Here is a 14,114-nt window from a genome sequence, read left to right as displayed (position 1 = left end):
GATCAGAGAGGTTCGGGACACACAGCAGACCACACACACACACACACACACACACACACACACACACACACACACACACACACACACACACACACACACACACACACACACACACACACACACACACACACACTCTCATTCTATAGTATCTCACCTCAGCGATGAATACCACGATGACGCAGTCCTCCTTCTCTGCGGCACTGAGCTCTGTCATCAGAGAACTGAGGGTGTCCGTCAGGTAGGAGTGGACCTCCCTCTTCACACTGGGCACGCCCATCACGATCGACACTGACGGACACACACACAGACCAATCACAGTCAGTACAGGGAGAGAAAGAACCAACGACATGCTAGATTGTGTGGAATGAGCCAGTCAATAGAACTTATTACGGAGTGACATTTCACTGCGGACACGTGGGTACGGATGAGAAAAATCCCTCAAATTCCACCATTGGCGTGCATTCAAATTAGCCCCAAGGTTGCCTTGCTAGGTCTTGTTCATTCTCTTAAATTAAATACCATGACTGTTTTCTCATTAGCTGGGAATGTTGTTGAAATGTCCGATAAAACATACATTGGTGACATTGTCAATAACCTAACTGCAAGATGGTTTAGATAGAGATGGCAGCTTCACTTCTAGTCCTTAGGAAACTGTGCAGTACTTTGTTTTTTTATGTATTATTTCTTACATTGTTAGCCCAGAAACCCTTAAGTGTTATTACATATTGCAGGGAAGAACTATTGGATATCATAGAGACGTCAACTTACCAGCACTACGGCCAGGAACACCACTTTCCCAAAGCAGATCGTTTGTCTGCACCTCCCAGGACATTTGAACTAATTCCAGAGGCCGACACAAAACAACGCCGCCGGAGGAGAGGGTGCCGGAGCGGTTTTCTAGTGAGGCTTCGGATGCGCGTACACCACCCACCGCCTTCGAGTATATTACTCGCTAATGTCCAGTCCCTAGTTAACAAAGTCGCCGAAATCAGGGCAGGAGTTGCTTACCAAAGAGATATCCGGGATTGCAACATACTCTGTTTCACGGAAACATGGCTAGCTGGTGACATGCTGTCGGAGTCAGTACAGCCAATGGGACTTTCAGTGCATCGCGCCGACAGGAATAAACATCTCTCCGGTAAGAAGAGGGGGGAGGGGGATGTTTCATGACTAACAACTTATGGTGTAATTGTAACAACATACAAGAACTCAGGTCCTTTTGTTCACCTGACCTAGAATTACTCACAATCAAATGCCGACCGTATTATCTCCCAATAAAACTCTCCTCCGTTATTGTCACAGCCATGTATATGCCCCCGCAAGCGATACCAAGACGGCCATCAAGGAACTTCAGTGGACTTTATGCAAACTGGAAACCATATATCCTGAGGCTAAATTTATTGTATCTGGGGATTTTAACAAAGCGAATTTGAGGACAAGGCTACCTAAAATCTATCAGCATATCGATTGCAGTACATGAGCGAGTAACACGCACGACCATTGCTACTCTAACTTCCGCGATGCATACAAAGCGCTCCCCCGCCCTCCTTTTGGCAAATCCGACCATGACTCCATCTTGTTGCTCCCCTCCTATAGGCAGAAACTAAAACCGGTGTCAGTAAAACGTCATGGTCAAACATTTAAACGTGTGAAACCTCGCAAGGCTGCCGTCCCAGACGGCATCCCTAGCCGCATCCTCAGAGCTTGGGCAGACCAGCTGGCTGGTGTGTTTACGGACATATTCAATCAATCCCTATCCCAGTCTGCTGTCCCCACATTCTTCAAAATGACCACCATTGTTCCTGTTCCCAAGAAAGCTAAGGTAACTGAACTAAATGACTATCACCCCGTAGCACTCACTTCTGTCATCATGAAGTGCTATGACAGACTAGTCAAGGATCATATCAACACCACCCTACCTGCCACACTAGACTCACTCCAATTTTCTTACCGCCCCAATAGGTCAACAGACGATGCAATCGCCATCACACTGCACACTTCCCTATCTCATCTGGACAAGAGGAACACCTATGTAAGAATGCTGTGCATTGACTACAGCTCAGCATTCAACATCCTAGTACCGTCCAAACTCATCATTAAGCTTGAGACCCTGGGTCTCGACCCCGCCCTGTGCAACTGGGTCCTGGACTTCCTGATGGGCCGCCCCCAGGTGGTAAGGGTAGGCAACAACACATCTGCCACGCTGATCCTCAACACAGGGGCCCCTCAGGAGTGCATTCTCAGTCCCCTCCTGTACTCCCTGTTCAACCACGACCCCTTGCCCATGCACGTCAATCATCAAGTTTGCAGACGACACTACAGTGGTAGGCTTGATTACCAACACCGACGAGACAGCCTACAGGGAGGAGCTGAGGGCCCTTGGAGTGTGGTGTCAGGAAAATAACCTCTCACTAAATGTCAGCAAAACAAAAGAGATGATCGTGGACTTCAGGAAACAGCAAAGGGAGCACCACCCTCACATCCACATCAACAGGACAGCAGTGGAGAAAGTGGAAAGTTTTAAGTTCCTCAGTGTACATATCACCGACAAACTGAAATGGTCCACGCACACAGACAGTGTGGTGAAGAAGGCGCTGTTCAGGAGGCTAAGAAAATGTGGCTTGTCACCGAAAACACTCACTAACTTTTACAGGTGCACAATTGAGAGCATACTGTCGGGCTGTATCACCGCCTGGTACGACAACTGCACTGCCCACAACCACAGGGCTCTCCAGAGGGTGGTGCGGTCTGCACAATGCATCACCGGGGGCAAACTACCTGCCCTCCAGGACACCTACAACATCCGATGTCACAGGAAGGCAAAAAAGATAATCACGGACAATAACCACTTGAGCCACTGCCAGTTCACCCTGCTTCCATCCAGAAGGCGAGGTCAGTACAGGTGCATCAAAGCTGGGACAGAGAGATTGAAAAACAGCTTCTATCTCAAGGCCATCAGATTGTTAAACAGCCACCACTAGCACAGAGAGGCGGCTCCATACCTAAAGACTTGATGTCATTGGCCACTTTAATAAATGGAACACTAGTCACTTTAATAATGCCACTTTAAGAATGTTTACATATCTCGCATTACTCATATCCTTCACTATCTATTCTTTACTATCTATTGCATCTTAGCTGCTCTGTCATTGCTCATCCATATATTTTATATTTATATATTCTTATCCCATTCCTTTACTAGATTGTATGTATTAGCTTTTGTTGTGGAATTGTTAGATATTACCTGTTAGATACTGTTGGATCTAGAAGCATAAGCATTTCGCTACACTCGCAATAACATCTGCTAACCATGTGTATGTGACCAATAAAAATTTGATTTCATTTTTTATTTGATTTGCCTATCCCTTAAAAATATACATTTTCATGTGCAGGGTGTGCTATTAGCATGATAACACTCATTAAGACAGATTGGTAGAATAGCTAACACAGCTAGCCATCGCTAGCATTCACTGGTTGAAGATGAAGTAACTTTTGAGTTGGAGATGACTGGTGACTATTATATGAATATATATAATTTACAACATTTGGACGGGAGCTATAATCCAGTTATAATACTTTTTTTTTTCAACATGTGCAGAGTGTGTGTCGGTATTGCTTGAATTCAGGCCTGGCTGAACTTTTTCAATAGGGAAAGATTGCTTCCGTACCCCACTTCCGTTGAAAATGTAACTTTCCTGTGTGGCCTTATTGTTCACGACAGAGACAGAATAACTTGTTTTCTGAAGATCGAGTAGAAGAGATGGTAAGATTAAATAGATGAGGAGAGAGAAAAGTACAGAGAGAAAGGCTGTGGAGTGTATATATGGCAGGGGTGGATAGTGGAATGACTTACAAGGACAATCTTGTCAACACAATAAAAATACAATGCCCTGTAAATGAATGATGGTGGTGAGTGATGGAAAGAAAGAGAAGAATACATTGTCAAGGCTGAATTACAATTCAGGTATTTTTTTTTACCAACTTCCCATTCCCATAGGGAGGAAGTCCACATCAATAGCAGTGTTTCTGCAGCAACAGTTGATTATAGTACCCTGTACTCGTCCTCACCATTCCTTCCTCTCCCATTGTCAGCTAACATTAGCAGACCTTAGCGGCTATCTTCTCCATTTAATACGCCCATAAAACATACTCTGATTACTAGAGGGGAGCTAGGGGTAGCGTCCTGGCTAGTGCTCTATGAGGTACCCTCATGGACGTGGTCCGAGGAATTGATTTAGAAGGGTTTCAGTGGCCTGAACATAAATCTCTCACACACACACAAGTGCCAGCACACGCACGCACACACACTCACCCACACACTGGCTAATAGCTCCTCTGAGAGTCTAGCTGGCTGTCTGGAGAGTCTGGATGTCCTCTCCAGGGGGGTGGAGGTTTAGGGGGGGGCTAGCTCCCGACAGAGGGTGAAGTCTAAATGGGCTACTGGCACAGCCACAGTGGGGCAGAGAGCCAGAGGGGAGGTTGAGGATGAAAAAAATGGTCTGGACAGTAGACACTATTACTGTTCTGAGGGGAGGGAAGAGGTGGAAGTAAGAAAGGATGGAGATAAAAGAGAGAAAGAGAGAGAGAGAGAATGTGTGCGTGTGTCTGCGTCCATGCGTGGCTGTGCTTGTCTGTGTGTGTAGTATGCTCCTAAGTGTGTGTGTGTGTGTGTGTGTGTGGTGTGTGTGCGTGCTGACCCCCGGTGCGTCCCTGGCCCACGTGCACAGCGGGCTGCAGGCTGCTCTCCTTGGCCAGGAGATGGGGCAGGTGGTGGAAGATACTGGGCAGCTGGAGCACATTCTTATTGGTCGTCACATTCCACAGCTTCAGCTTGGTCTCGTCTGTCACACACACACACACACACACACGGAAGAATGCATGCACACAGACACAGAGCACACACACACACAGGGGTCAGAAGGAGATTAAAATGTTTTATCAGAAGTCACACATTATTATTATTGTGGTTAAAAAATAGAATGGATGCTACTAAAGGGGTCATTCATGTACAGTATATTTGAGTAGCAATCTGTTCATACTGACTGGATATACCATTCATATATAATTCAACCTAATCCTTACTGAAATTTCAGAATAATAGTAGAGAGAATGATTTATTTCAGCTTTTATTTCTTTCATCACATTCCCAGTGGGTCAGAAGTTTGCATAAACTCAATTAGTAATTGGTAGCATTGCCTTTAAATTGTTTAACTTGGGTCAAACGTTTCAGGTAGCCTTCCACAAGCTTCCCACAATAAGTTGGGTGAATTTTGGCCCATTCCTCCTGACAGAGCCGGTGTAACTGAGTCAGGTTTGTAGGCCTCCTTCCTTGCACACGCTTTTTCAGTTCTGCCCACAAATTTTCTATAGGATTGAGGTCAGGGCTTTGTGCTGGCCACTCCAATACCTTGACTTTGATGTCCTTAAGCCATTTTGCCACAACTTTGGAAGTATGCTTGGGGTCACTGTGCATTTGGAAGACCCACTTGTGACCAAGCTTTAACTTCCTGACTGATGTCTTGAGATGCTGCTTCAATATATCCACATACTTTCCTCCCTCATGATTTTTTATTTTATTTATTTTATTTCCCCTTTATTTAACCAGGTAGGCTGGTTGAGAACAAGTTCTCATTTGCAACTGCGACCTGGCCAAGATAAAGCGTAGCAATTCGACACATACAACAACACAGAGTTCCATATGGAATAAACAAAACATACAGTCAATAATACAGTAATACATGATGCCATCTATTTTGTGAAGTGCACCAGTCCCTCCTGCAGCAAAGCACCCCCACAACATGATGCTGCCACCCCCGTGCTTCACGGTTGGGATGGTGTTCTCCGGCTTGCAAGCATCCCATTTTTTTCTCCAAACATAACGATGGTCATTATGGCCAAACAGTACTATTTTTGTTTCATCAGACCAGAGGACATTTCTCCAAAAATTACAATCTTTGTCCCCATGTGCAGTTGCAAACAGTAGTCTGGCTTTTTTATGTTGGTTTTGGAGCAGTGGCTTCTTCCTTGCGGAGCGGCCTTTCAAGTTATGTCGATATACGACTCGTTTTACAGTGGATAAAGATACTTTTGTACCCGTTTTCTCCAGCATCTTCACAAAGTCCTTTGCTGTTGTTCTGGGATTGATTTGCACTTTTCGCACCAAAGTACGTTCATCTCTAGGAGACAGAACGCGTCTCCTTCCTAAGCGGTATGAAAGCTGCGTGGTCCCATGGTGTTTATACTTGCGTACTATTGTTTGTACAGATGAACGTGGTACCTTCAGGCGTTTGGAAATTGCTCCCAAGGATGAACCAGACTTGTGGAGGTCCACAATTTTTGGCTGATTTCTTTTGATTTTCCCATGATGTCAAGCAAAGAGGCACTGAGTTTGAAGGTAGGCCTTGAAATACATCCACAGGTACACCTCCAATTGACTCAAATGATGTCAATTAGACTATCAGAAACTTCTAAAGCCATGACATCATTTTCTGGAATTTTCCAAGCTGTTTAACCTGTTATGGATAGGGGGCAGTATTTTCACGGCCAGATAAAAAATGTACCCGATTTAATCTGTTTATTACTCCTGCCCAGAAACTAGAATATGCATATAATTGTTTGATTTGGATAGAAAACACCCTAAAGTTTCTAAAACTGTTTGAATGGTGTCTGTGAGTATAACAGAACTCATATGGCAGGCCAAAACCTGAGAAGATTCCAAACAGGAAGTGCCCTCTCTGACCATTTCTTGGCCTTCTTTAGCCTCTTTATTGAAAACAGAGGATCTCTGCTGTAACGTGACACTTTCTAAGGCTCCCATAGGCTCCCAGAAGGCGCCAGAACGTTGAATGATGACTTTGCAGTCCATGGCTGAAAAACAGTAGCGCATTTGGATAGTGGTCGATCTGAGAACAATGAGATGGGTGCGCGCGTGCACATGAAGAGTCCATTTTACATTTTCAGTCTTTGAACGAAAACAACGACTCCCGGTCGGAATATTATCGCTATTTTACGAGAAAAATCGCATAAAAATTGATTTTAAACAGCGTTTGACATGCTTCGAAGTACGGTAATGGAATATTTTTTTATTTTTTGTCACGATACGCGCTGGCGCGTTACCCTTCGGATAGTGTCTTGAACGCACGAACAAAACGCCGCTATTTGGATATAACTATGGATTATTTGGAACCAAACCAACATTTGTTGTTGAAGTAGAAGTCCTGGGAGTGCATTCTGACGAAGAACAGCAAAGGTAATCCAATTTTTCTTATAGTAAATCTGAGTTTGGTGAGTACCAAACTTGGTGGGTGTCAAAATAGCTAGCCTGTGATGGCCGGGCTATCTACTCAGAATATTGCAAAATGTGCTTTCACCGAAAAGCTATTTTAAAATCGGACACCGCGATTGCATAAAGGAGTTCTGTATCTATAATTCTTTAAATAATTGTTATGTTTTTTGTGAACGTTTATCATGAGTAATTTAGTAAATTCACCGGAAGTGTTCGGTGGGAATGCTAGTTCTGAACGTCACATGCTAATGTTAAAAGCTGGTTTTTGATATAAATATGAACTTGATTGAACAAAACATGCATGTATTGTATAACATAATGTCCTAGGAGTGTCATCTGATGAAGATCATCAAAGGTTAGTGCTGCATTTAGCTGTGGTTTTGGTTTTTGTGACATTATATGCTAGCTTGAAAAATGGGTGTCTGATTATTTCTGGCTGGGTACTCTCCTGACAATCTAATGTTTTTCTTTTGTTGTAAAGCCTTTTTGAAATCGGACAGTGTGGTTAGATAAAGGAGAGTCTTGTCTTTAAAATGGTGTATAATAGTCATATGTTTGAAAAATTGAAGTTTTCGGATTTTCGAGGAGTTTGTATTTCGCGCCACGCCCTATCATTGGATATTGGAGCGGTGTTCCGCTAGCGGAACGTCTAGATGTAAGAAGTTAAAGGCACAGTCAACTTAGTGAATGTAAACTTCTGACCCACTGGAATTGTGATACATTGAATTACAAGTGAATTAATCTGTCTGTAAATAATTGGAAAAAAGTAGTCCTAACCGACTTGCCAAAACTATAGTTTGTTAAGAAGAAATTTGTGGAATGATTGAAAAAATAGTTTTAATGACTCCAACCTAAGTATGTAAAGTTCTGCCTTCAACTGTATATATATAGCCAATTTGCCCTCCATTCTCATGTATTAGTTATATCATTACTACCCACAGTACATTGCTTAATGATTACAGAGAGGTTCATTTAGAGTGCAACCCATCTTTCTGAATGGTTAGATACTCTTGTGAGGTTCACCCAAATAGTGGCGCCCACATATTCTGGACCATCCACCCTTACAGAGAGTTGTAAAATTATGCAATAGTTTAAAAACAGTGTATGGTGTTTTTATACAGTGCCTTCAGAAAGTATTTATACCCCTTGACACATTTTGTTGTGTTACAGCCTGAATTCAAAATGGATTAAATATATTTTTTCCCCAGCCATCTACACACACACACACCATAAAGACAAAGTGAAAACATGTTTTAACATTTATTGAAAATGAAATACAGAAATCTCATCTACATAAGTATTCACACCCCTTTGCTACGACACTCCAAATTGTGCTCTGGTGCATACAATTTCCTTTGATCATCCTTAAGATGTCAATACAACTTTTGGAGTCCACCTGTGGCCAATTCAATTGTTTGGATATGATTTAGAAAGAAACACACCTGTCTATACAAGGTCCCACCGTTGACAGTGCATGAGCAAGAACTATACCATGTCCAACAAACTGTCCTTAGATCTCCGAGATAGAATTGTGATGAGGCATATAGAGCTGGGGAAGGGTATAAAACTATTTCTAGAGTGTTGAAAGTTTCCAAGAGTACAGTGGTCTCCATCAATGATACACAGAAAAAATATGTTATTACCCAGACTCTGCTTTGAGCTGGCTGTTCGATCAAACTGAGCAACCGGGCAAGAAGGACCTTGGTCATGGAGGTGATCAAGAACCCAATAACCACTGACAGAACTACAGATTTCCTTGGCTGAGACGGGAAGGATAACAGTTTCTACAGCACTTCACCAATCTGGCCAGACGGAAGCCACTCCTGAGAAAAAGGCACACGATAGTATGCCTGGAGTTTGCAAAAAGGCATGTGAAAGACTAAGATAATAAGGCTAAATATTCTGTGGTCTGATGAGACAAACATTTTACTCTTTGGCCTGAATGCAAAGCGCCATGACACACACAGCTCATCACCCATCACCATGGTGGTGGCGGATTCATGCTATGAGGATGCATTTCAGCGGCAGGGACTGGGAGACTGGTAAGGATAGAGCAAACAATGAATGGAGGCAAATACATGCAAATTCTTGATGAGAAGCTGCTTCAGAATACAAACAACAGTCTGGCGCAAAGATTTACATTCCAACAGGACACTGACTCCAAGCATACAGCCAAAGCTATTCTAGAATGGCTTCAGAACAAGAATGTGAAAGTCCTTGTGTGGCCCAGCCAAAGCCCAGACTTGAATCCCATTGAAAATCGGTTGAAAGACTTGAAGATTGTTGCTCACCACCACTCCTCATCTAACCTAACAAAGCTTGAGAAAATCTGCAAAGAATGGGAGAAGATCCCCAAAGCTGATACAGACATGCCAAAAAGACTCACCGCTGTAATCACCACCAAAGCTGATTCTACAAAGTATTGACTCAAGGATGTAAATACTTATGTAAATGGTATATTTCTGTATTTCATTTTCAATACATTAGCAGAAATTTCTGAAAACATGTTTTTACTTTGTCATTATGGGGTATTGTGTGTAGATGGCTGAGAAAAAAAAACAAATGAATCCATTTTGAATTCAGGCTGTAACACAACAAAATGTGAAATAAGTCAAGGGATATGAATACTTTCTGAAGGCACTGTAGACGTGGCTTTACAGTTACTTAAATCGTAACTGATTGTTGTAAAATCTAGCAACCTTATTGACTGATTCATTCTGACTGGTTGTAATTGGTTCTGACTAGTTCAGACTGGTTCTAACTAGTTTTTCCTCCCTCCAGTCTGTTGGTCTAACCGGAGAGGCTGGCCCAGGTGCGGTTGATGTCCCTGAGGGCCTGCTTCTCGGCGATGGCCCTCTTGATCTCGTCCAGCACCAGGTTGAGCTCCTTGGAGCGCTTCAGGTTTTCCTGCTCGGCAGAGTGCAGACGCTCCCTCAGGCCCAGAAACTCCCGCTGGTAAATGTCCACCACATCACCTACAGAGAGGAGAGAGGTTTGTGAAAGTCTTAACAGTTATCTTGAGTCTTAATAACTTTCTTCTGTGATTTGCTATTTTGCATAGTATTGCATGGTTTCAACTGCTTGAAGGGCAATACATTCATTGCTCGTTTCATGCCAATAAGGTATGTTCAAATTTTAATTTGAGAGGGGGAGAGGGAATGATGGCGAGAGGGAGAGAGAGAGAATAAGAAGAGAGAGAGGAAGACATGAGAGCAAGAGGGAAGAAAGAGCGGACCGTTACAGAGGGACACAGGATGACAAAGTAATTTAACACAAACACATCAACTACACACCATAAACATAAATGTCACTCTACAGCATCTTAACATGGTCTTTATGAGGTACACAGACAGAACAGATACAGCACATAGGTAGTCCGTCCTTGGTGACTTTATGCAGCATTTAAAAGGAGTGATTTACCGTGGTCTGCGTGGAGCACTTTTCAAGTCATTACCCCTCTTAACAGCTTGATCAATAGGCACTATGCTGTGGACTGATATGCATCGACCCTAGTGGACGAATCACCCCACTTAACCCATAGATTGTTGGACGAAATCGACAGTAGCCTGGTCCCAGATCTGTTTGTGCCGTTTTGCCAACTACTATGGACGTACATGTATGTCGTAGGGATAGTCTGGGAACAACAGAGTCATTTCTCTGCGTGTTATAAATCTGCAAGGGACGGGCCAGAGCTGAATCCCAAATAGCCCCCTGTTCCCTACATAGTGCACTATATTTGACCAGTGCCTTGCTCAAGGGAACATGTACAGATTTTCCCCCCTATTTGGCTCAGGGATTCAAACCAGCAACCTTTCAGTCACTGGCCCAACACTCTAACCGCTAGGCTATCTGCCGCCCATTTGGGACAGAGTGCAGGTATTTCCAGGTCACTGACCCCTCTCTAAGATGCTCTGACTGATATTCCTCCCCACCTCCATTCCTCCTTTCTTTCTTTTCCTTCTTCCTCTTCCCACTGCTCTCCAGTAAAAGAGAAAAAAAAAACACTGTCCCTGGATTTCACACACATTGTAGGCTATGCACATGCCAACGCATGGATACACAGTGCGGAACATAAAAATACATTTTATTTGTACAGCGCTTTTTATTACAGAGTTCTCTAAGCTCTACAGAGGGGAAAAAAATACATGCACATACACACCTTGGAATGGACACACACACACACACACACACACACACACACAGTTGCATAAGGGCGCACACACACAGTTCTGGACATCGCGTCACATCGAAGCAGGTGGGAGCGAGTTCGGAAAAAAGCTAAATCCCAGGAAACAACATGGGACTCCTGTTTCACTAATGCTATCTGAACCCAAATCCCGGTGTAATCCCTGATAGCACCTAGCCCTGATACACAAAACATTAGCCTTAAAGCAACCCAGGACAGAGACGGATACATCTGACAGCAGGCACTTTTAATATTGCATAACTGGAAAGGTAGAAAGGTGAAAAGGCACAAGGACAATGCAATATCTACTGACAGCATCTGGAATAAAGCTTAACAGAAACCCAACAAGGGAAGCACTTTATAATAACACCTAGTAATACAACATTTACAATGGATTAGTATAGTGGTTTCCAACCTTTTTCGCTTACTGTAGCACCAGTTGAGTTTTGCTCTGCCTGGAATACCCCTGAAGTACCCCCTCATGTGCATTTTACCAGTAGGCCTTTGGCCACATGACTTCCCCCAAGAACCCCCAGGGGTCCTAGGGAACCACTGGATTAGTAAATAGTTTATTAATAATTTATAAATCATTACTCCCAAATTTGTAAATGTTAGTAAGCTAGTTTCGCACACATTTATAAACAACTTTTAAAGTATGTAATAATGACTCATAAGATTGTAGATATTCCAGCAGTACCCAATGTTCCTTAAGGTCTCAAAATGGTCGAGAACATATCAATGGTTAAACAATAAGCACATAATACAGAGTATTTTTAAGGAAATATATTGAACATGTTAATCCAAAACAGTCACACTGTTGTATTAGTGTGATGTGTAACTTCAGACACTGTATGCTGAGTAAAGTTATGTTTTTGGTTGGAAAAAGGCTAACGTTAGCGTTTGTTTCGCAGTGGCTTTTCTACCAAAACCAAAGTGTGGATTGCAGTGATCCGTTACAGCAGTCCATAGACTGCTTAAGAGGAAAGGAAACAAATATCTGAATTCATAATTCCGCTGAACTATCCCATCATGTTTTAAGGATTACTACCCTTAAAGGCCCAGTAAAAGTGGCGACAAACAAAGCAAAGTGTGAAAATAGTCTGCGGTTGAAAGACTGAAGCACTGGAGACTTTTAAAGGTGTAATAGTTTTTACCTCAATCACATATCAGTAGTCATGAAGGAATAGAAATACACTAGAGAAAAACTGTCTGGTCTGGCCAGTGTGGGTGCCACAGTGTCAGATGGGGCCACTGTGTCTTCTGATCCCTCCTGTCTCAGCCTCCAGTATTTATGCTTCAGTAGTTTATGTGTCGGGGGGCTAGGGTCAGTCTGTTACATCTGGAGTATTTCTCTTGTCTTATCCGGTGTCCTGTGTGAATTTAAATATGCTCCCTCTAATTCTCTCTTTCTGTCTTTCTCTCGGAGGACCTGAGCCCTTGGACCATGCCTCAGGACTACCTGGCATGATGACTCCTTGCTGTCCCCAGTCCACCTGGCCGTGCTGCTGCTCCAGTTTCAACTGTTCTGCCTGCGGCTATGGAACCCTGACCTGTTCACCGGACGTGCTTGTTGCACCCTCGACAACTATTATGATTATTATTATTTGACCATGCTGGTCATTTATGAACATTTTAACATCTTGACCATGTTCTGTTATAATATCCACCCTGCACAGCCAGAAGAGGACTGGCCACCCCTCATAGCCTGGTTCCTCTCTTGGTTTCTTCCTAAGTTTTTGGCCTTTCTAAGGAGTTTTTCCTAGGGAGTTTTTCCTAGCCACTGTGCTTCTTTCACATGCATTGCTTGCTGTTTGGGGTTTTAGGCTGGGTTTCTGTACAGCACTTTGAGATATCAGCTGATGTACGAAGGGCTATATAAATAAATTTGATTTGATTTGTCCGCTACATCTCCCCGTTTTATGATAAGTTCAAGTTTGCGAGGTTAACAACATTAGCAAAACATTTGTATTAAAACTGTTTCTCACATTCTTGCAACAGCTGTTTTACAACAGTTTGTTAATAAAACAGTCAAATACATTTCCTTAAACATCCTGTGTTGTGTGCTTATTCATTTACCAATGATACAGTATGTTCTAGGACAGGGGTATTCAACTGTTACGAGGTTCAGAGCCTGCTGTTTTTTTGTTGTTCTACCTGATAATTCATTGCACACACCTGGTGTCCCAGGTCTAAATCAGACCCAGAACCAGGAAAAAAAGCAGTGGAACTGGCTTCAAAGTCTAGAGTTGAATTTGAGGGTTCTAGGCTATTTTGAGACCTTAAAAAGGAAAATTCCACTCAAAAACTATCCTTTGACATTTGTTTCATTAGTCCACTGTTGATACAGTCCCAAACTGCATGTGCTTTGATTGAAACAAAACACAGGTGTGCTATAGTTTGTTAACACCATCTGCTCTAAAAATCGTTCAAATTAATTCAAAACACTTTAGGCTATATAACTCAATAAGTTCTTGCATACTCCCCTGAAACTGATTGAGATCAAATGGTTGGCATGCAGATGCTGCATGGACGTTTCACGGTAAAACTTCCCGACTGATAGTGAGCGATGTGACGGGAGGACTGCAAAAAGGCGTGCGTAAAGTAGAGGTAGAGAAACGCATGCGCCGAACGTGATTCGGATCT

The 14,114-nt window shown here is 43.0% G+C and overlaps 1 protein-coding gene and 1 long non-coding RNA gene across 2 annotated transcripts in view; one reads left to right on the top strand and one right to left on the bottom strand.

The window, feature by feature from the left end:
- mgat4b (alpha-1,3-mannosyl-glycoprotein 4-beta-N-acetylglucosaminyltransferase B) overlaps nt 1-14,114 on the bottom strand; it is a 242,742-nt gene that overhangs the window by 118,047 nt on the left and 110,581 nt on the right. The window contains exons 2-4 of the mRNA XM_045723878.2: nt 10,081-10,260; nt 4,698-4,841; nt 155-288 (exon numbers count right to left, since the gene is read on the bottom strand). Of these exons, the coding sequence (XP_045579834.1) occupies nt 155-288; nt 4,698-4,841; nt 10,081-10,260 (458 nt within the window). The remainder of the gene's footprint in view (nt 1-154; nt 289-4,697; nt 4,842-10,080; nt 10,261-14,114) is intronic.
- LOC145858028 (uncharacterized) lies at nt 10,153-13,518 on the top strand. Its single transcript, XR_014378785.1, has 2 exons — nt 10,153-10,277; nt 12,898-13,518. It is a non-coding gene; the product is annotated as an uncharacterized LOC145858028 (long non-coding RNA).

Source organism: Salmo salar, chromosome 09 (genome assembly GCF_965601325.2).
Source record: "Salmo salar chromosome 09, fSalSal1, whole genome shotgun sequence".
NCBI lineage: Eukaryota > Metazoa > Chordata > Actinopteri > Salmoniformes > Salmonidae > Salmo > Salmo salar.
The sequence above is the reverse complement of the archived record's forward strand: the minus strand, read 5'-3'. Positions and strand labels throughout refer to the sequence as shown.